This window comes from Diadema antillarum, unplaced genomic scaffold, assembly GCF_040938485.1.
Source record: "Diadema antillarum isolate AM-2024a unplaced genomic scaffold, OU_Dant_1.0 scf00000070, whole genome shotgun sequence".
In the NCBI taxonomy this organism is placed as follows: domain Eukaryota; kingdom Metazoa; phylum Echinodermata; class Echinoidea; order Diadematoida; family Diadematidae; genus Diadema; species Diadema antillarum.
This window is the reverse complement of record NW_027270959.1, coordinates 922,665-946,325: the sequence shown is the minus strand read 5'-3', so window position 1 is coordinate 946,325 and position 23,661 is coordinate 922,665. Positions and strand designations below refer to the sequence as shown.

At 39.3% G+C, this 23,661-nt stretch overlaps 1 protein-coding gene across 1 annotated transcript; it reads left to right on the top strand.

The window, feature by feature from the left end:
- Positions 1-229: 229 nt before the first annotated feature.
- Positions 230-20,955, top strand: LOC139716805 (uncharacterized). Its single transcript, XM_071628336.1, has 20 exons — positions 230-378; positions 1,211-1,453; positions 2,709-2,871; positions 3,787-3,914; positions 4,766-5,029; positions 5,479-5,601; positions 6,701-6,811; positions 7,329-7,445; positions 8,167-8,277; positions 9,264-9,377; positions 10,169-10,282; positions 11,577-11,690; positions 12,323-12,436; positions 13,038-13,151; positions 13,534-13,647; positions 14,589-14,702; positions 15,896-16,087; positions 19,151-19,232; positions 19,791-19,860; positions 20,213-20,955. The coding sequence occupies exons 1-20, from the start codon at positions 297-299 to the stop codon at positions 20,390-20,392; spliced, it is 2,664 nt and encodes an 887-aa protein (XP_071484437.1). The 5' UTR covers positions 230-296; the 3' UTR covers positions 20,393-20,955.
- The last annotated feature ends 2,706 nt before the right edge of the window (positions 20,956-23,661 follow it).

Sequence of the window (23,661 nt, the reverse complement as noted above, 5' to 3'; positions counted from 1 at the left end):
CACAGACAGACACACACACACTCACACGCACACACAGACACACATACACAACACACACAATGTGTAAACAAGTCTTATTTCTACATGTACACGGAAGTTGGAGACCCTCTTAGCCTAGTATATTGTGTAGGTATATAGTATATGTGTGGTATGTGTATACATGAGTGCAATCATATAAACTTTCTTTATATCAATCTTCGTATTTCTCTCCCATTCTTTGCAGACGACTCGCTTCGCTTTCTCATCATCCTCATCATCCTCAGCCCAGAGGAGGAAGAAGAGGAGGAGGAGGGGAAATGGCGCCTACACGTGCTTATCTGGTCGTCCTGGCTGCGACGCTTACTGAACTTCTGGTCGGAGTTCACTTTGTTAGTGGAGGTAGGTTCCTTCATACAAAACAGAGAACACAGTTTGCTTGTTCAGATTGAGAAATTAGGTATCTTGCTTATTACACACGAGATTTTCTCTTCGATTCCCTGTTAGTAGCGGTATAGTGCCCTCACGCAATATGCTGGAAGTCGTCGATTCTGTGATTGCTTCTTTGGCGTTGCCCTTGGTTACTCTTTAGTGACGTAGTAAAGCAAACCAAACTTGACCCAGTATCAATATCTATTGCAAATTTGGGGGTCGCTGTAGTTCTCACAGTTCTCATACCTCTGAAAGACACAAGGAAGTTGTCAATATCTTTTCCAATAGAAAAAGAAAATGCAGAAGTTCAAACAAAGAAAAATAAACAGATGTCTTCCTACCACACAAAGGTAAGAAAAAACTAAAGATGAAATAGCTTGAATGCAGATTTCTTTCTCAATTCCATGTTTTCTAGCAGTCGCGAACAAAAGACACAAGAAATAGTGAACTTTAAACCGTGTAAACAGTAAGACGTCCCTTGTAAGTTGTTATTGTCCGTGAGAAAAGTCAACTTGAACGCTCTTCTGTGAACAAAGAGCTGACTACGTGGATAACATGATGTGCCTTCATTGCACAACATTAAAACGGGAAATACCCTTCCCAGTCTTTTTGTTTCAAATGCACGTTTGCTATTTTTGTTTTTCAAAGTGCTATTGCTTCCAACGATTCATATTGTAAGTTTGGTGAGGGCAAACAGTAATAATGGCATGACGTAAAAATATCATTTAACCGGTGTATTCCAATATGTTTCATGACTCTTCCGCCTTTAATTCTCCCCCCCCCCCCCCCCACCTACACACAGCCGAGATGTTCGTATGCGATTACCAGCAGGGCAACATCTACATGGCCGTGGCCCACGCGAACGGGTCTTTCGTCGGTGCCCAGTTCAACGTCCTGCCCCTGGGTGATGTGGACACGCCAGTCGCCGTCGAGTACGACTTCCGTACTCGTATGATCTACTGGACGGACATCGGCATCGATGCCATATTCAGATCGAAGCTGGACGGTTCGGAGAAAGAGACCATCATCGGCGATGGGCTCTCGTGTGAGTGACAAAAACGAAAAGGAAAAAGAATAATATCAATGAAAACATCTCATGAAAATCTGTAAATATGTTCATAATCCGGCATATAATATTGCTTCTGTAAATATTGCAAATACTTTATTGTATAGAATACATTGTTGAAAGGACTGGCCTTGACAAGCCTGCACGCTATTGCCGGTTCTTTTTTTTTTTTTTTACCAATGGTGTTCTTTAACTACTGATTATTTTGACTCTATTGACAATGTTTATTATGTTATTGTTTGGTAAACATATACAAGAAATTATTTTATTTCATTTCACTTCATTTTATTTCAACATGATGATTTTGTTTCGAATACCGAGGTGTAATTACTAGACTTGTGACTTTCGTTTCGACATTAGAGCAGGGCCCATTTCATGACAGATTTTAGGAAAGCAACTCCCGTTGCAACGATCAATCAGAAGCTTGGATTCTTGTCGTTACCATGACAATTGCCATTCCAGCAAGATATCCTATCGTAGCAACTTTTTTAATGAAATGGGGCCCAGGACGTTTTACTTTCATCTTGAAAGGTCTGATGTGTGTGTTGTGTGTGTCAGTGTGTTGTGTGTGTTGCGTGTGCTTTTGTGTGTATTTGTGTTTCCCTGTCTTACACTCGTACATTTCACTATCTAGCCGTCAGTTTATATGCGTCAATCTTTGCTATACCAAAGGTATGATACAAAGGGAGTAAAAAAGACAGTACCGTAATGAAAATTTCAGTAAATCAGTAATAATCATTGGCTTTTGTTATAATTATTGAACCGTGATTCATCCAGACTGCGTATATGTATGCTGAAGAGTATTCTAATGTCTTGTCAACAAGACAAGTCGTTTCCTTATTATCTTTTCGTATGGACACGCCTAACGCTCACAAATAGACCTGCATCTTATGTGGGTTTGAAAACAAAAACCAAAAGCCACACACCCTGAGTTACTGCGCCTGTTTTAAGACAGCCAATGAATGAATGACCGATAGAGCATAATGCTGAAATGTTTTCATTGCAACTAAAGTGGAACCGCATCAACCGGGAGTCACCATGAAAGCACTGTGAAAAAAAAAATGAAGCAATATCGGATCGGGCATTTTGATGGTCATAGTGACTTACTTAGAATCACAGACAATATTGCAGTAGACCACAAAAGCTGAAATCCTTACACCAAAGCACACTAGCTGAGATACGTTGTCACAGAGTGGATTTTATTAATAGTTTTATTCCGGGTTTTGACCGTTAGCTCCTCAGGGTCTGTTCGTCGACATCTACAACGACCGACTGTACTGGACCGACGCCGGGAACGACGTTGTGGAGACGTCGAATCTGGACGGGTCAAACCGGACCACACTGGTCGATACCGGCGCGGACCAACCTCGCGGCATCGTTGTCTCCATAATACACGGGTATATAGATCATGACTTTCAGTCATTCTATGACAAACAGAGCATGCACACCCGCCCACATCCTGTAACATGACATAATGTACGCATAATTCTCCCGTAAGCATGGTAAGTGCGCGACGCCCAACAAAAACCACCATCGCACGCCGAAGTATGTGCGAAGTGTTTTTCTACTTACTGAAGAAGGGTTTTCTATTTAACAGAGGGTACCTCCGTTCATATAAACGTAACAACAACTCTTTCTGAGTACAGGAGTGAGGCCCCAGTCACATATAAATACGGATGCTCAAGGATCTCCACGGTGATCCGGGGAGGTCCGGGATAGTTTCGACCTCGATGGAGTGTATCGACGAGCGTTAGTAAGACTGTACACACGGTATTAACACGGTATTAACACGGCAGCCACACGGACCACCCCGGATTGCTCTGCTAACACGGCAATCCCCGGATGACGCCGGATGTTTCTGAAATCCAAAATATGTAGTGTTTGCCTCCCGGATGTCCCCGGATCTCTACGGACATACACGGATGTCCAAGGAAGTCCAAGGCGTCAACACTGATCTCTCCCTGGATCACCCTGGATCAGATCCGGGGTGGTCCGGGTTGATCTGGGATGTCTATGTGACTGGGGCATAAGGGGTGGTGTGGTGGTGGGTGCATGGGTGGTGGAGGGGGGGGGGGAGTGTCAGGGATACTCACGTAGTTAATGTTTATGATAGGAGACCAACAACAGATCTACTACGTGATCCCATAATATTGATCAATAGATTGATCGAGTAATGTACCACTTTATCTTATCCGACGTACCAAGTCGACATTACCATGAAAATTCAAACACTTGTTTTGTTTTCATTTTGTATATTTTTTTATCCATTTGTTTATTCATCTATCTATTCATTGTTTTCTCTTTTCCAATAGACTAGTCTTCTGGACCGACTGGGGCACCGCAGCGAAAGTCGAGCGCGCCAATATCGACGGGTCAAATCGCACCGCTATCGTGTCGGAGGGTCTCGGGTGGCCTAACGGGGTGGCGCTGGACAAGAATGGTATGCTTTCAAGCTCCCTTTCTTCCCGTTTTTCTTTCTCGACCCTTCTTGCTCTCTAACTGCCATACAAGTCCATGCATACACGTCACACTCATATACACATATCCACAGTATGTAGGTCTATAATACATGATAGATTATCATTTATTATACTAAGAGTTTGTGCGATCTACGGAGTCTGCGTTTCGCCCTTCAGATGAAATATGGGGTGGATAGGCCTACTGTATGTTGGAAAGCCCAAAAGCTGTGATCAGCGCTACAGCTTGATCATACCACAAAGTTTTCTAGCAAGTTTGCATTCACGAGTCGTTTTCCTATTAATCATATTGAAGTTTCCTTTATAAGAAGCTGATTTAGAGAATCGTGTAAGTTTTTCCAAGTGATGACCACAATTCCAAAGGCAGAAAGATGAGATAAGTGCTAACCATAGCAACGCCTTCACGATGTATGATGTATGGGCAATTGGAAAATTGGTAAACACAATAAAATTATTGAGTAGTGTGCCTCTAGGGTCCACATAGTATTTTGTGATTTCGTAGCACATGTCAAAAGGATGGCACTATTATGGTTGAGGTGGATGGGTTCCACCTTTTATTTGGACCACTTTATTTTTTGGCTATGTTTCTATCTTGGCTCAATTTGTATCAAATATACTTTGAATGCTTCTTAGAATGTAAGCTGTTTCATATTTGATAAATGGTTTATTTGATGAAAATTGGTTTTGAAATGGCCGAGATATCCAAATAAAACAGAGTGGTCCTCACAAAAACTAGGTACTACCCACCTCAGCCAAAACTATATCATCCCTTTAATATCAGTTTCCTCGTCTCATTTTTTCTCAAATCACGAAGAGGATCGTCTGTATTATAATGACGCTATGATGGACGTGGTTATGTCGGTCTCACTTGATGGGAGCAACCCGACCCAGCACATTCACACCGCTGAAGGCGTGAACATCCACCCATTCGGACTCGCCCTCTACGGGCCAAACAACGACATCTACTTCACCGACACGAACTACGATATGATAATCGCCCTGAACGTGTCGGCCGGAGTTTTTGACTTCATTGCCCGGTCGCTCTTCACGAATCCAAGTGATCTGTTCATAAATCAAGGTATAAGCATTATCACCTTCCTCTGTTCTTTCTTTCTTTCTTTCTTTCTTTCTTTCTTTCTTTCTTTCTTTCCTCTTTTCTTTTCGTCTTTTTCTAAACCCAAAAGTGGCCAAATACAATCATGATGAAATCTATAATATTCTTAAAAGTCGGGAGAATTTGCAAGTCGCAGAAAACAATATCTGTATCGACAACAATCGACTGTCAAAGCATCAGCTTAACTGAAGAGGGCGCTCTTGTAAGAGCTGGCTCTGACTCTACTGGTATTTCGTGCAGACGACAGTACTGTTTTTACTGTATAAAGCTTTGACTAACTGACCCCCGCGTGATCATGTTGATGTTGCTACGTCCCATAAACAAGCCATGTGGAACCATAATTATATGATCAGGTCTAGCGTTAGTTTGATGTGAATTTTTATGCCTGGAGGTTTATGTCTGCTTTTGTGCAGCCCGTCTGGAGGGGACGTGTGGAGGCGGGAACGAGCTGTGTCTGAACGGGGTTTGTATGGACTCGAATGGAACCAACATCTGCAGCTGTTTTCCTGGCTACACAGGGCCGACATGTAATCAAGGTATACTTTGAAGAAGAAAAAATCTTAAATAATGCAGAAGAAAGACAAACTAAATGAAACAAAAACGAAATAAACCAAACCCTAGCTGCAAGTGACAAAAAAGATATACACAGCTTACAGCAGAGGAAACTCGAAAAATGCCTTGCCCCTTTTTATGAGTGCGTCGATGTGTGAATGTGCAGGGAGGTCCTCGCTGGTAATGTGTGTGAGACGTAAAAGTCTGAACGTCAGATCAGTTTACATATTCTGTGACGCCAACTTCCCCCATTGCACATTGGATGTTTTCCGCATTTAAGATGTGTCTCCCCATCTCAGAATCTACTTGCGTACTTTGCTCCTTGGCACCATTTTGTAATAGCAGTCAGCCCTAACCAGTTGTCAATCTCTGACAAGTTCAGTGAAATCCTCGGTTTTGATTGGCTGAGAAGCTCTGATCACTAACTGTTACTATGGTGATTGTCAGAGACTGACAACTTGTCAGGGCTGACAACTTTCATGAAACGATGCCCTGGTTCTACAGATGATGTCATAATAACATGATAGTTCCCCCAGCTTGATTTCTTACGGAATGTGAGTAGGCCAAACGGCTCTTAAGTTACGGACACAAAATCAGTTTAATCCAGCCATACATGATAAGAACTGCTTGTTGTGATTCCTAAAATTTAGTGCACCACTTTATAAACCAATGCGTTCTAAATTGCTGTGTGTCAATTTGGCACACCGAGCACTGAAACTGCTTATGGAACTCGATGATATTTTCTTTTAATGCCACCGGAGATGTTTTGTCTGCTTCAAAGTAATTTATTTATGCTTTGTCTCCTTTATTTCTGTCCCGTAGATGCGTTTGTTTTGACATGATTTGTTCGTGTACGATAACGACGTTCTATCTGACACAAGGTCTCGTCAACGCCGAAGCAATATCGGTGTGTTGCGCGTGTCGTGACGAAAAGTGACGACATGCACGCCCTCCCGGTACAGAACTATTATGGAAACTGATATCCATTTGTTGCCGCTAGTCATCCGCTTCTTGAGATAACGCTTTGCTGTCTGTGAAAGTGATATGTAAAATGTATATTCTATTTGATTTTATCTTTAACAGAGGTAGACGAGTGTGCGTCTTCTCCTTGCTTCTTGGGTACATGTGTCGATGTCATCAACGGATTCGAGTGTTTGTGTCCGCCTAGTCACAGCGGCTTCAACTGCTCGGAAGGTACGGAAAACGCTAGACCTGTATACTTCTCTGTACGCTTGGAATATACCATTTACTGTCCACATACCACAGATGGTACTAGGCAAAAGATAACTTGTCATACTTGCACTTGCTAAGTGAATCCCCTTGCTCCTATTTTTAAAATACAAATTAAATTCAATATTGCTGAAAGGAAGGAAAATCTGGAGTTATTTAAGATCATCACGTAATGTAATCAGTAGTGTTGCCGGTCATCCATCTGAAAAAGATTTTGTCTATGATATCTGGACGAAGTTTTTAGATACCAGCGTCATAACGACAAAAATTCGTCATGAGCATGGTGAGCGTAGCATGTCGAACCGATGTAATGACGTAGCTCCTGATGTGTAAAGTAACCCGTTTAGTATGTCACGCCCAAACAGCATTGATGTTGAATATGCAAACAGTGAAAATATGCAATATTCATAGTGTAGTTGGAAATATTAACATGTAAATGATTATTTAGCTTCGTTGTTTTGCCACTGTCGTTGACTTGCAGAGGTAGATCATTGCGAGGAGTATTCACCGTGTCAAAATGGCGCCACCTGTATCGATGGCATATTCGACTACGACTGCGCATGCGCGTTCGGTTTTACGGGCAAGAATTGTCAAACAAGTAAGTCCAAAGATCAACCCGCATTTAAGTTATGTCTTTAACTAGACGAGAGGTATGTATTGATTTGAACGGGAAAATAAGAATTGCAGCTTGTTTCGTTTAATGTGGTCTTCGCGTAGGGTTATTTCGGATTACAAATTAAGGTTCTTCTTATTTTTTTCCTCTTTTTTTTTACCTTTAGTCTAGTTTTTATTTGTCGTTTCGTTTTGCTTTGCTTTGTTTTGTTTTGTTTTGTTTTTAGCTTTAAGTCCACTAAGTCAGACTTAAGAATTTAACCAGGGAAGAATGTATCGCTTGATCTATGGTGGGAAAAGAGGTAATATGATGTAAACATCATCGTTAAAATGGGGTCATCCCACGAGACTGACACCCACAAGTCATACGTCTAACGTTCAACATTAAAAAAGGTCAATGTGTCATACAGCCCACGAGTCATACAGCCCATTAGCTCGACACGAGGCAGATAAGGCTCATGAGTCCAACAGTACTAAAAATAAGGACCACGAGTTCGATATCACATCACGAGGCTTAATATCGCGGTCTCGTGGGCCTTTTTAGCTTAGTGTCAAACTCGTGGGCCTTGTTCGCCTAATGTCAGACTCACGCGCTGCATTGCTAATGCTGCTTGGCGGATTTTCAATCTGGGCACTGCATCTTTATTGATGCTTGCTTGTGATATGACTGTAATTCTCCTTTTTCTCTCTGCCATGCATCGCTACAGATATAGACGACTGTGTCGGTCATTCGTGCGTGAATGGCGACTGCGTTGATGGTATAGGTGACTACACATGCCAGTGTCACTCGGGATACAGTGGTCAAGTTTGCGATGTTGGTAGGTCCGGTCTATTTTTATGTATGTACGAGTGTGTGTGTGTGTGTGTGTGTGTGTGTGTGTGTGTGTGTGTGTGTGTGTGTTTGTCTGTGTGCGTGCGTGATATTTCAGTTTGCTTTCTTTATGAGGATGGCGTGCTAGTGGCTTTTCTAAGAAGGTGCTCGCCTTTTACCTCCTTGGTTTTTCTCCAACCGTGTTCTCGCCAGCGTTTTGTAAGTGTATACTCACGCACACACACAGAAACATACTCGCGTATACTTGCAGTCAATGACAGTATAGACACTGAGTAGTAGTTTCACCTATTTTTGTTGGAAAATTACAAGAAATGATATTTTAACATGTGTAAATTGCATTGTGTGGTGTTGTGGGTTTTTCATTGTAAAATAAATTCACCACATTTTGATAATGAAGTGACATTTATACTAGTGTAAACAAGGGAAATGACGACATTTTATTCACACTTTAATGTGCATGCGTTGGGCATTAATCGTAAGTCTACTGAAGGTTTTAGGGGTTTTTTTCCACAAAGAACATTTATTCATATAAACATTCAGGTGCAAAATAGAATAATGTCACATGCAGGACATAAAGACAAATGATCGAAAATTGACAAGTAACTGCGAAACAGTTAAATAATGTAGATACGATTCTAATTAATATTAGATACAAAACCTTTGGTTTTCTCAGACATAATTATATTCGTCTACTTTCTTTGCTTGTTTTAAGAATTGACAAAATTGACTAAAATGTAATGATTTCTTTTTATTTCTTACAGAAAATATGAAGTATTTTGCGTACAAATAAACCACGTTGTAACATTTTGGATTTTCAGTCGAACCGAGTATAAAGGAACTTTTAGTAATTTGAATTCTATTCTGTAACGTAATTTCTTGTATTTGAGCAATAAATCTTTGGGTAGCGTCACATTCCCAAAACTGAAGGTTTTAGTTACTCGAGTACAAGGGTGAATTGTTGTTCAATTGCAGATATCGACGAGTGTACACCCAACCCGTGTTTGAATGACGGACACTGTGTGGACCTACCAGGCTCGTTCATGTGCTTTTGCCACCGGGGCTTTTCCGGGGCTACCTGCGAAACGAGTACGTTGGAATCAAGCCCCTCTTCTTCTCCCCATTTTTGTTCTATTTTCATGCTATTGCGTCATTCATCTGATCTTCAAATCACCGGTGCTCCTTGTTCAGAAAGCACCCTGATTTGTATTGATAATTTAGACATGATTATTTTTAACATAACTAAATTTTAGAAATATGACTTCATCGTGACTGACTCATGGAATCAAATCAAAGGCAGACATTATGGACACGAACGAAGCATTATCTGAACTTCATAACCTTCCTAAATCCAGATGGATATATTTGCATTGATACTTACAAGCAACAACAATATCAACAGGGGACAAAAAAAGATTCCATTCAATATATTTGGACTTGCCAAAAAATGAAATAGACTTTTCACCTCTATCCCCACTGCCCTTGGCACATCGTAATCATTGAGATCAGCATGGCATATTGCTTGATCGTGGAGTAATTATTACTCTTCTTTAGAAATTCAGTTTTGTTGTTGTTTTTTACATAGCGCGAGGGCAAATGCCAATTAGCGTTGACAACTCCAGACCACATCGCCAGGAAAAAGCGAGCCTATCAAGTTCAGAGCTTTCCCCTGATTAAACTTGTTTGTTCAATTTGTTTCCATCTCAGCCCTTAATCGTGTCACTTATGATTTCAACTCCCCCCCCCCTCCCTCCATCTATCCATCCATTCAACCATCCATCTATACCTACATCCCTCTCTCCCTCCCTCCTTATTTCGCTCTTACCACGTTGATTGTACCCAGTTCATTGTCTAGTGTTCTGGTCTCTGCGACTGTACAGATATAGACGAGTGCGGGAGTAACCCCTGTGCTAATGGAGGAACGTGTGTGGACGGAGAGAACAGGTACACGTGTAACTGTCCTAATGGGTACACCGGGGACAACTGCGAGCTGGGTGAGTTTCCTTGCCTGTAGTAGACTCATAGTTATAACCACCGTGCTCCACATTCGAATTTGTGCCTTTACCACATTGTGGACGAGGATATAACCCCGCCTTATGCTGTTTTAGCTCCTCCTCCAATGAAATGTGTAAAATTATTAGTAATGTGAATCCCCTTTTTAGTGTGAGGTTAGCGACATTGACGTTACCTTCGAGAAAAAAAAAACAGTTGAAAAACAGTTGAAACACGCCTCAATTAAAATCTTGAATAATTGATACTTGATACAATAATATAAATAAAAAGGTCAACTTGTCAGAAGAAGACAGAAGAGTACCATCGTAAGGCCCGGAAATGTATGACTCAAAAGCTTCTATGTAAAGGGAAAGTAAATAAAGTAATATAAAGTAAAAGAGAATGAGTCCACTGAATGCTGGTCATTCCCAGTCATAACAGTGGAGGAACCCACATTAGGCTGCAGCATTCTGAAGACCTTTTTAGAGCTTTTTTCTTCGACCACATTGTTATGTACCTTCAGTTCCTTGGATATATACTTTCAGGTGGCTTTGGATGCCTAGGGATCTGTTTACAAGATTAATAGCAATGAGATGAGTAATAACTGCTAATGTATCTCGCTGAACAAGTGAAGATGATAATCACATCATCTTATCGTTAGAAACAAATCATAACACTTTCCTGTGGTATTTATTGATTTCATTCAAATCATTCGTGAATCAACCCATTCTGGCTGCAGCATGAACAAAATAATACAAATATAATTCAAAACACAAAACAAAAGTTAATCCATCTTTTTCAATCAATAATGCCAAAATCTCTCTTAAACAGAAATAACTCGAGTATGAATCAATCTCATTGATGATTCTTTACAAGAAAATATTGACATATACCACGCATTATCATTCCATTGAATCAACTCATACTCACAACAGCATATACATAGAAAAAAAAATACATCATACAAACCAAGAATGAAATCATTCACAGAAACCCTAACAGGCCCTTCCTCTCCTAACCAAAACAGATCTTCATCTATTCTAAATATTTAATCATACCAATATCCTTCATAAAATATATAACTATCCTTCAAATCAAATCCCAATCCCACCAAACCCCGATTCACCAAAGCCAAAAGCACACCCACACCCACAACCACCCACCCACCCCCACACACATACATGTACACACACACACACACACACACACACACACACACACACACACATCATAGTGCCTATTATAGTTTGGTCACATCAATGTTCATCATACTGCACTTCTATTCTGACGCCATAGATATCGACGAGTGTACCAGCAACCCCTGCCCCAATGGAGCGACGTGTACAGACGGCGTCTATTCCTACACGTGCGCCTGTGCACCCGGATACACTGGTAACAACTGCCAAGTTGGTAAGACGTGCTATAAGTGTTGCTCCCGCTACTAAAGGTTGAACACACACTGTATGTTTAAATACCAATGTAGCAGAAATTCAGCATAGTGAAAAAGTGGTGATATGTTGTGTAACCGTCATCGCGGTAATAAAAGCCGTGATTATTAGGTACACAGCCATGCTTTATTCGGCAGATTTAAGATTATGCTCCCGATGTTAGAATTGTGCGAGTCTGATCGTCCAGTTAATGGTGTGAAATTCAAACGTCATCAGATAAAATTTCTCATCAACATTGCTTTCTCAGGTCCTCATAAAGTGCTGTTTTCTGTGTAATGAAATAGTAAATAATAACATAAAAATCGTCATTTTCATGTAGTTTCTGCATATTTCAATGTTGAGTATAATACATTCAACTATTACTGTTTATACATTTAACTATTACTGCTTATACATTTCTGCAAATAGAGTTTCTGGGGATCCAGTACCAATAGGTTATACTATTACACTCACCATTCCGAATGTTGTCATTTTTACAGTCTCATGCATTTCTTCCTTTCAGCTGAGAATTTTACAATAGGTGAAATAAAAATGCAAGAAAGTGAAATCATATCGTTAAACTTTCCTTTCCATTTTGCTGCTTTCTTGCAATAGACATCAACGAGTGTGAGTCAAACCCCTGCGCAAATGGCGGCTACTGTGTGAACTTGGTCAACCAGTACGAGTGTGTGTGCAAAGCTGGCACTTCTGGAACGAACTGCGAGGAAGGTATGACGTCATAGACCTCGGTGACGGATACATCTGTATGATATAAAATTCGCTTCTCATAAAGAGAACAAGTCATTACTAGGGACAACGTGTAGAGTTTCGTGTTTTAGAAAGGAAAGGCACTTTCATTAGTTCAGTGGGAACGAAGGCATGTTTCACAGACATTTTACTTGCAGAGCGTCAAAAAGTTATTGATGTACAGTAACGACGTGCTCCGAAAGCTTAGTGAAGATCGACTACTTGAAACACATTAATATCTTTAATGAAGAATGCTGCAAGAAATCGTGCCTTTCGGCTTTGGAAGATACAATCATCATAGTTTTATGTTGCTTGCCGTACAAGGTAATGGCGCTTTATCATATTCTGTCTATTGGTTCGTCATTATTGTGATAATCTCAAACGATTTAAAAGTATAACTTAATTTTACAAGAAGCAGCGTTTGTCACGATGTTTTATGAAATTTTTACACTTTGTAAATTGTAAACCATTAATTACAATGCTGTGGATTTGTTAAAATATCGCTAATCAGCATTTATCAATAATTATTGTTTTTATTGTGCTTTACATAACCGCTGTTGCGTCAAATGTATGTTCCCAATAGATGTTATTGAGTGCGCCAGTAACCCGTGCAGAAATGGCGGAACGTGCAATGAAGGTGACCGCTCCTACACCTGTACATGTCCGAACGGGTATGAGGGGCTGAACTGTGAAGCAAGTAAGTAGATTACGATACACCCCCAGACGTTGTGCCGACGTATGATGCTGTGGGCAGTAATTAGTAGTTTTTTTTTTTTCCTTTTTAATATGTAATCATCAAAATAACTGTTTGTGCGATCTTATCTTCAATTGAACAGTAACTTTACGAGTGTGTGTGTGTGTGTGTGTGTGTTTTCAGTTACCAGGGAAAGAGGATATACGAATGTTTGTCAATTCGCAAGGACCCTAGGTGTAAATAGATTTTTTTTTCACAATCCTTTAAAAAAAGTTAAAAACACTATTGAAAAGTTTGGGAATATAGTTCCTTGCATGACTCGGATATTTTGTACGGTATGTTTTACTTGAACAATAATAAATTGTCTTCCAACTCATCTGGGCAGACATCGACGAATGTTCCAGTCAACCCTGTGGACGAAATGGACAGTGTCAGGATCAACAGGGCAGCTATAAATGCACCTGCAACTCAGGCTATCATGGCACAAACTGCGAAATAGGTAAGTTTGAAATGGCTCGATCGAAATTTATCAGAACAGACCTAACATACTAAATGGCGTTAATGTAAACTATAGACAGGAAGCATGTTGATGACAGTTTCAAACTGCACCATTGCCGGTTTAAAGGGATAGTATAGTATTGGTGGAGATGAGGATTGGACTTCTATCTTTTTTGCGAGATACCAAGAAACCACGTATGAAAGAGTACAGAAGATATGATTTACGTAATTTTTAGAGGTATTGAAAGTTTAACTGTTGAAAATCAGTTTTGGAATGGCTGAGACATCTAAAAACAAAGTATATAAAGCAAAGCGATCCTAATAAAAGGTGGGTCCCACCTTTTATTAGGTTCAGCCTGTTTTGAATATCTCAGCCTTTTCAAAGTCAAATTAAGTTCATCAAATAAACATCGGATTCCTCGTACAATTACATGCTCTTTCTATTTCATAAGAAGTTTCTCATTATCTCACAAAAAAAAATCAGAAACCTGAAGTTTGGTCTCAGCAAAACCAATACGATTCCTTCAAGGCGGCATGGAAGGAAAAACAATAACAGTTGTTCTGTTCCATCGAATATGACAAATGCTTGTTTCGTTATGATATTGCTATATAATTACCCAAAGTCACGTGAAGGTAACTCCCCATGTTTACCCATAACTCTAAGGCATCAAACAGAAAGGGAAAAAAGTTGTCGTATGCGTCATTTACAGAATGTTAAGCCGTATAATGATTGTAATCAGGGTATCTAATTCCCCTAAATAACAAGAAATTTTTCCTGTCAAACACTAAAAAAAAACAAAAAAAAAAAAAACACCCACACACAAAATAGATATCCCTTAATCACCTAAACGGAAGTATCAAATGAAGTTCGCGGAATTCTCACATTTCGCATAGATTTACAGTTGCGCTATGATTGATATGTTGTATGATTTGTTTTCGTAGAAAGAGACGAGTGTTCCAGTTCTCCCTGTGGCGATAATGGAATTTGCCAGGATAGAGAGAACTCATACATTTGCTACTGTCAAACGGGCTACAGCGGGTTACATTGCCACATCAGTAAGTAAGAATGTTTCTTTTTTTTGACGACATATACAAATCCTATAATATATATAAATTTGTATATATATAATATATATATATGGTGCCATAATATCTATATTTTTATGTAGAAACTAATCATTGCAAACGGTTAAAAAATTGCCATTCATCGAGAAACCAGTCATTTTTATCATTATTGTCGTATTGATGATAACAATGATTATCGTTATTGTCAATATTATATTTCTTTTTTCTCATGGACATTATCATTGCTATCCCACAGCCATCATACACAATAATTGTTATTTAAGAGGCCCAAAAGTAAGGGCAAACTCGGAGATATTTTACGAGCTATCTTTCTGTTACGCAGGCGCTATTTACTATCCCGAAATTGATCAAAGATGGGCACACGATAAAGTAAATATTCAAATTCGTCTCTGATGAACATCGGATTATTCGGGAGGGCAGAAGACATCGTATGACCACGCGGAGTTACCCGGGCTGCTAATAAAAAGATCGTGCCTACTTTGGCTTTTGATAGGCTTTTAACCAAGTTCTGGGCTAACTTCGCTCGAAGTTGAAAATTCTATATTTTGCCTGGCTATCTTGTGTCTATTTCGGGACAGGGAGACGCCAGTAGTTTACCAGATTGAGCACTTGATGGAAAAAACATAGCTACACGTAGATTTTGATTTTGTCACCGCTCACAAAGTTACTGCTGGATCCTCAGAAACTCCACCGACTCACGAATGGCCCACGAATAGCTCACGATGGCTCACGAATGATCCGATGTTTATACGATCAGATCCAAATTTGAACATTCCCTCAATCATAATTTTTGTTTCCTCTTTGCTCAATTTCGGGACAGCTTGACACCTCAAACTTGCACACGAATTTTCGGCAGCTAGCGTTCCCTTTGTTTGTGAATGCTTGTCTGGACTTCATTAAAGGCTCTGTTTACCTTTGGGAGAAGTAATTTTAAAAATGTTCAAGATATCACATTTAATGCATATTTGTGTAGGTCTGTTGTATCACAAAACATCCTACCATATGAATTTTTGCAATAAAGCCTAAAATAGTAAGAAAATATGAGTAATTTTTAATGGTAATCATTTTGGATACCATGGGGTACTTTACAGGTGAAAGCTTGCACATTGGTGCAAAACCAAATGTATACCGCATCCTATGTGATTCACATGATTCTCTGGCAGGATCGACTTGCACCAGGCCCGTGGACATTCCCGATGGCGTCGTTCTCGACTCCGAGGACAGCGTCTTCTACTACGGCGACGCGGTGAAGCTCTCTTGCCCAGATAGCGACACGTCCACTTTCTGGATGTGTGTGGATAATGATGACTGGAGGCGATACGACCTCGTGTGCCCGCCGCGGAGACACACTCAAGGTTAGCCAAGAATAACGTGTTGGCCCGCCAAGATTAGCCTATACTAGTAGTCTGATTGAAATGAACGTGTTCATGATTATTGCTTTGTGCCTTTTATGTAATGCAAACAGGAGTAAAATTTAGTATATGTGATCATAAAGATTATGCACAAGACCAAGGGAGGCTTGCCATCAGACATTATTCAAGTAAACTTTGATAAACAAAGCAAACAGATTGACATGAATTATTGATTTGATATGCTGGTCAATATTGGAGACGCGCGCTTAATCAACATCATTCCATTTACATTTGATGTCAAAGTAACTGTTTTGTGAAGATCCTGTTAAAATTTCGAATTCCTTGGCGAACTTATTTTGGATTCAGCAGCGTAACTTCGCCACCGCCGCAGCGCCCCGTCACATATCGTATGTCCCCTCTTTACAGCAACATTTCTCGTCGGATTTTAGTCATATCTTAGGGGGAAAAAAGAAACCGCCACCGATCGTTTTTTAGGACCAGTGCCCTCAGTTTCCTGCTTCTGTAGAGAAAAGTGAATTTGATGAGGTCAAAGCATACGTGTGAGTTACCCGGCAAAAAAAAAAAAGTCGTTTTGCATCAGATTTTTAAAGAAACTGTCTACTATTCTTTGTACATGGTGATTCTATTTTTTTTTCACAGTCAGATTAATCATGGGGTAGTCTATCACTTAAAATATGCATAATAATATATATAATGCATGTGTTATAATGCATAATAATATATATAATGCATGTGTTGGTTTTGCCCTTTAAAATATAGTGTGTTGGTTTTGCCCTTATGCTAACACTCTCTTGGAATTCTCTGCAAGACAAAGTGGTTTACACGAACAGGGGACATGGGTTTCCGCTCGATCCGGTAAAGTAGGGCATTGTAAGCAGTAGATCATTATGAGTAGACAATTTCTGCTTGTGTTAAAAAAACACACACACGCTGCGGCGACGAAAGACAAATACTGTAGCACTGTGCCATCTTAACTCTGTAATGTTTTGATCATTGGAAGCGAATCATGTCCTGTATGTTTTCAGTGTGAATGTCCAACAAAGTGTGTTTTATTGTGTTGAAGAGATAAGAATAGCGTATTCGATAATGAGTATAGTGCTTCCCGTGTGTGTCTCTCTTCTTCTCATGCACAGCTAGATGCCTTTACACAGCATACATATTTGGAATACATCTGTACTCGATTTTCAATGTGTGGTGCAAATAAACAGGAATCTATCCTATAGACAAGTTGGAAAACATGCGTTTGAAGCGCATGCTTTTAGTTGTGTCGATGAAAAATCAAAATGCTCTAATTCCACTTTATAGATGAACTTCATTAAAGGCTTGTGTGGTTTAAATGTGTTTGTCATGAGATTCTTGTCGATTATCTGATATTGTGTAAAATTCATCAGAAACAGAATGTGGGTGTAAAACAACCATTGGATGCTTAGTTTAAAAGAAAAAAGCAACGAAATCCTTTGCTTGACTGGAGTTGCCGCACTCACTTTTCCCATGGACAGGAATGTTAGAATCCTCCATTTAGAAAAAGGTTTTCGTCAGATGGAGATGCATATCCCTGTATTTGATTGATTGATTGATTTTATTTTCCGTATAAAAACAACAACGGCTGGATGGCCTAAATTCAGCAATGCCAACATGGCATTGCTGGTCTTCCATGGGGTCCACAACATGGAAGTTATACAAATACAATGTGAAATTATGAAATACATAACTTGTAAAAATGTAGGTATTTGAAAAACATAAGTTGAGAGAAGAAAAACAACAACAACATCGAATAGCGAATAGCAAAAGAAAAGGATACAAAGGAAAGGGAGGGGAAAAATAATAAATCATAACTTTCAATAACCTGTACTTCAAATAATTCTTTAATAACTCTTTTTTTTTATCAACAAAAAGAAAAAAATAAATCAACGGAGCAGTGACCTTAAACATGATTATTTTAGATTTAAATATATGAACACTGGGGGAAATTTGATATCCATGGAAGGTCATTATATTCCTTAGCATATTTGTATTTAAAGGATTTCTTCAAATATTCAGTTCTAGGTTTGGGAAGTCTTAATTTTTGTCCAAAACGGGAGGGATAAGAATGAGTTGCAATTTCAAATTCATCTTTTAAATAAGAAGGGGTTAAGTTATTTCTTCTTCAAAGTTACAAAGTGGGCCTACAATTTTCCAATCTTTGGATTTCCAGAGTAAATCTAGTTGAACCTATACTTAAATATCACTGGAGAGCTCGATCAAGAAGAATCCACAATCTTCACAAGATCGACTCCACCGCAGTGTAGAGCAGTGTGTCTGAGATCGCCGGGGTCATCCCACAAGACCGACACCCATGAGTCATACAGCCCATCAGTTCGACACTAGGCAAATAAAGCCTATGAGGCCGGCACTAGGTAAAAACAGCCCACGAGGTTGACATATACAACACGGGCTTTTATGTGGCGGTCTCGTGGGCCTTGTTTGCTTACTGTCGAACTCATGAGCTGTATGACTCGTGGGTTGTATAACTCGTAGGCTGTATGGATCGTGGGTGTCGGTCTCGTGACGTGCACCCAGATCGTGTGCTCATATCAATGTTCTGTTGACCATGGAATCCATTTAAAGGGTATGTACAGTTTTGGTTGAGGTGAGGATTTAGCTTTTAACATTTTTTGAGAGATATTTAGAAACCACTCTTATATGAGATGTCAAAGAGCATGCAATTCTAAGGGGTATCAAAAGTTTACTTGATGAAAATCGATTTTGAAATGGCTGAGATATCCAAAAACAAGGTGAAACAAAGAGATTCTAATAAAAGGCGTAGCCTGTCGCATTTTATTATTATTACATTTTTTTGATATCTCAGCCATCTGAAGACCAATTTTCATCAAAATAAAAGTTGAATCCTTCTTAAAATTACATGCTCTTTCATATTTCATACGAGGTTTCTCATCATCTAACTTAGGAATGTTCAAAACACGAATCCCCACCTCAACCAACACTGTACAGTAACTTTAATGGTTTTTAAAACAAAAATACCTCCCAATCTTCCCTGATTTCCAGATGCAACTGCGAGTACGAGTGTGGCGGTGCTGTTTGGGATCATCATACTCGTCGTCCTAATTATATGCCTTGGGATGTACATGTAAGTCGATGTCAAGTAAATCTAAATTTAAATCTGATTACTCGCAACCTACACCACCTTCCCGGTTGTTCTAAGTTTAAATGAATATCTCAAATTGTTCCCATTCCATATTATGCAAATTAATGACAGAAAAATATTGGCCTTCAAGATAAAGACTTTCCAATTAGCGAAAAAAAAAAAGAAGAGAAATCAGGATATGATTCATGTCATTCCTCTAGACTGCGGTTTATAATAAACTTTATTGTTGGATTGCAGTATATCAGGAAATTTGTGCAATTTGTGTACTCTAGGAATCAGATGATCAAATAGTCGGATGATACCAGAAAATCTGATTAGCTGGCAAGTTGTTGTATGTAGACGTGCGCCTTGGAAGAGACTTCCGCGTATCAATATCCGGTCTAGTTCGATCGCCAGCTACGTGAAAATTGAACATACTTCCTGCGAACTTCCTTCGCAGTTTGTGACACAAAACAATTATTTGGGAGGATTATACCTTGACCCATGTACACATTTTCGGAGGCTAGTCACGTCTAATCCTGGTTCCATTTTCTTGCACAGGCTTCATCGACGACGGAACGCGAGAAAAGCGGCAGCGGAGGCCGGGGTTGTTCACATGCAAGAAGGACAGGTATACTCTTGCTAACATTCACGGGCTTTGTTGTAGTCCTTGCTGTAGTTCCTGTGTTTGTGTTTGTTGTTGTAGTGGTGACAATATAATGCAACAGAAATTCACAAAGGAAACTACACACACACCTATTTGGTTGCATATACTTACTGCACACACAAAAAAAACTTACATGTACATGCATTTACAAGCATTAATATTGAACTTGCTTTTGACAGCTTTAGTAAATTCAAATGGCAGTCAATCATATAAAAGTTGTGTTAATAGGCACTAATGTTCTTCATCAAGCCCGAATTTGCCTGCGTGCGATCGTTTTTGAAATTCTCTCTTTTGTTCCTTTGTATGTTCTCTATAGGTGAGCTTCGGGGATGGGGGTATGGTCAATCCTACTTATGCTCCGGCCCCACCTCTCCCTGAGAAGGCTCCACCCAATGACGCAGAACTGTCGGCCATTGGTCCGCCGACTTTCGATTCGTCATACGTCACAACGCGGGATGACGTGCCCCTGCACGAACATGATTTCTCGGAAGCTTGATTGGTTAGCATGATCACATTGGGACCGTGAATAAAAGAGATGGGGGCCCTCTGGATACCCCGGGGTCATCCCATAAGATTGTCACCCATGAGTCACACAAGCATACAGCCCACGAGTCCTACAGCCCACGAGTTTGACATTAGCCAAATAAAGCCCATCACCCATGAGATCGACACTAGGTAAAAACAGCCCACGAGTTCGACAGACACGATACGGGATTTAATGTGTCGGTCTCGTGGGCCTTGTTTGCTTAATGTCGAACTCATGGGCTGTATGAATCGTGGGCTGTATACATAACTCGTAGGCTGTATGACTCGTGGGTGTCGGTCTCGTGACGTGCACCTGATACCCCATCCTAACTTACAACCGATCATCACAAAAGGCTATTCAATCTATTTTTTTTTTTCTGCATTCGATTACTACACAGATGATGGGATTACCATTACAGATCATGTGTGAGCTAGCTTAGCCAGTTTCATCAAATCGTTGGCCAAAAGCCAAAATGATGTCCATTTTTTCCTCTCTTAATGCACAATCCATGACTGCAGTAGTTCTCATTTGTTAGTCTTACTAAGTATCATATAACCTTTGATTTCATCTTAACCATGAACTTTTGACTAACAACATGAGAGCCGAAACAGTTCTAACTTCGTGCAAGGCCCACGAAGCTAACGTCCTTTTACCACTGATGGGACTAATAGAAGTACTTGAGGACTTACCTGCTTACAGAAGTATCTTCACAATTGTTGTTATGTGTATGAACGTGATGATAAGATAATGTATATCATGTATTGATCCATATGTCTTTCATACATCCATACAAAATATTATAAATACTATGTAGCGATACCAGGTGTATGCTACTGTATGCTGCTATGAAAAAAAAGCGTGGTGGACACATTAATGTTAAGAAAAGAATATAAGAGTTGGCCAAGCCGTATAGTTTTGAGTATTTGTTTGTCGTCTTTCTTACGTGCCTTATATCAGTGATAGCAAAGTAAAAATATCATAAGGATTGTGTTTATATATATATGTATTTGCGAGTTTTTTTTTTATTACAGAAAACAGACGCACTTTTGATCGACAATTTTGGGTTGTCTGGAAGTAAAATCGTGTAAGCCTTGTTTGAGTATGTACTACTTAAAGGGTCTCGTGTAAAAGGAAAAGACACCTTTTAAAGGAAACCATTCCCATAAAAACAGAGATGAATGAAAGAAAATATCTAAACACATTCTTCATCAATATTGTCGATTGTATTCGCATGACCCAGTTTAGACTGTACCGACGAATTATGTCTTAATCATCCGTGGAAAAACTCGAGATTTCGCGTCGACTTTGCTTCCACGAATTATAGAGGGCATACTCTTTTAAAAGCGCATCTTAAAATGAGTTATTTCACACCGACTGGCGTCATAGAATTCAGTAACAGCGTCCATCCGTCTTTTGTGTTAAGAGGCGAAAAAAAAAATAAGGTGCTCCTGTGCAATTTTACAAGTTCTTCTCCAAAATCGCTTATCAAGTATATTCGAGAATAATGCGTTGGTACAAAAAATACTGTCCCTACAAATTATTTTACGACTATACATCAAGGCCCTGTTTTCTTTTTTAATTCGCATAAAATATCAATACAGCCTTAATTGTCACTTGCAGCTATCTGAACCTTATCAAGCAAGATTTGCTTATTCAAAAGATTCTTTCCCCGACTTATTTTAGTATTTTGTGGTACGATAAAGTAAACAGACCCAATAAGGTAATATTCAGTGGACAAGTTAGTGTGAGATTTGAAGTACTATAAATGGATTTGAGTGAAGAAGGCATCTTGGTTTAGTCGATTATCATTATTTTTTTACTCTCTATGATAAAAAAGAAGTAGCGATGGTATATCCTACGAAAGAGAATGAAGTGGCATAAACACCATTCGTGATTCTATGATCATAGCGTCCACACTATACTATGAAATAAATTGTGCAATTATTCAAAGTTTAGACGGACACGATTACGATAATATACAATATGTATATAATTCTTTGTACAACGTCATCTTTTCTCATCACTCTAGAAGATGTACATTGTAATTTTGAACTGCCGCTAAAAAAAAAACAGTGACTGCGCTCTTAAAGTGGTAAGCATGGTTACAGAGCTATATCAATCATGTCAATCAATGGGATTTGGTGCGTTGTGAGATTGTTAACGAGATGTACGACCAGCTTTACAGGTATTTTTCTTTTCTTTTCTTTTTTGTACTGAATGTTATAAGATTGATCGTATGATTCAAGTGAATCGTCATTGAATAGTGAAACATTTCACAGGCACAAAGTTTTTATCACTTACAATTTTTTAATACAGGGTTTTGGGGTTTATTGGCTAGAAACTTACCATAATAGCACAGTTTTCTTTAGAGTGGTTTAAAAAAATGAAGCAGTATAGTGCACGTGTAGATTCAGCATAGTACAAGCAAGTATTTTGCTTTCCATGCAATTCCGATATCGCCATCCAATCAGCTTCTTCAAAGCATTTACCATGTTGTTTTATGTGGTAGTAATTGTCACTCGTACAGAATGTCTCTAGTGAGGTGTGAGATACTCATGATCATGTTTTTATATCGTTGGCTTGAAAAGACATTTGACGACTGCGTAGTAGTTGCGTGGTTGGTTTTGTAATAGCTATAAATAATGCTTTCGTATCATGTATTCAGAAAGTGATTGCGTTCTCATCGAAATATCGTGGAAAATCTCTCTGGCGATCCGAATTTCGGGGTTTGCTTCCTCTTCTTTCCTCAGTACTTAACTGTAATCAGGATATGTCGCGTGTGTATGTGTTTGTGATTGCCGAGTATGCAGATTCTCTTCTTTTTTTTGACTCACTGACATGTTCAAAAGGCAATTCTGGACTATTAAGTAGATAATCTGTAAGAGAAGAATGACGTTTCATAACAGTGAAAATTTGATCAAAATCGGATAAAAGTCAGTAAAGTTAATAAAATTGTAAATTGTAAATTGTAAAATGTTTCGTATATGTTTACCCATCAGTTCACTGGCACTAATAGGTGAAATGAGTGAGCTGATATTCTCATCCTCTTGCAATATTTTCTATCAATAATGTGTAAACCCCCCTCCCCCAGCTTAAGATAAAGTAAAACGTGACTGAGATTAGCGTTTGCGATACTAGTATTATATTTCCGTGAGTTCATTTAATTTAGATACTGCTCGAGGATGTTGAAAGTTTATACTGAGCCTTAACTTTCGCGCGCATGATTGTGTCATCAGAAA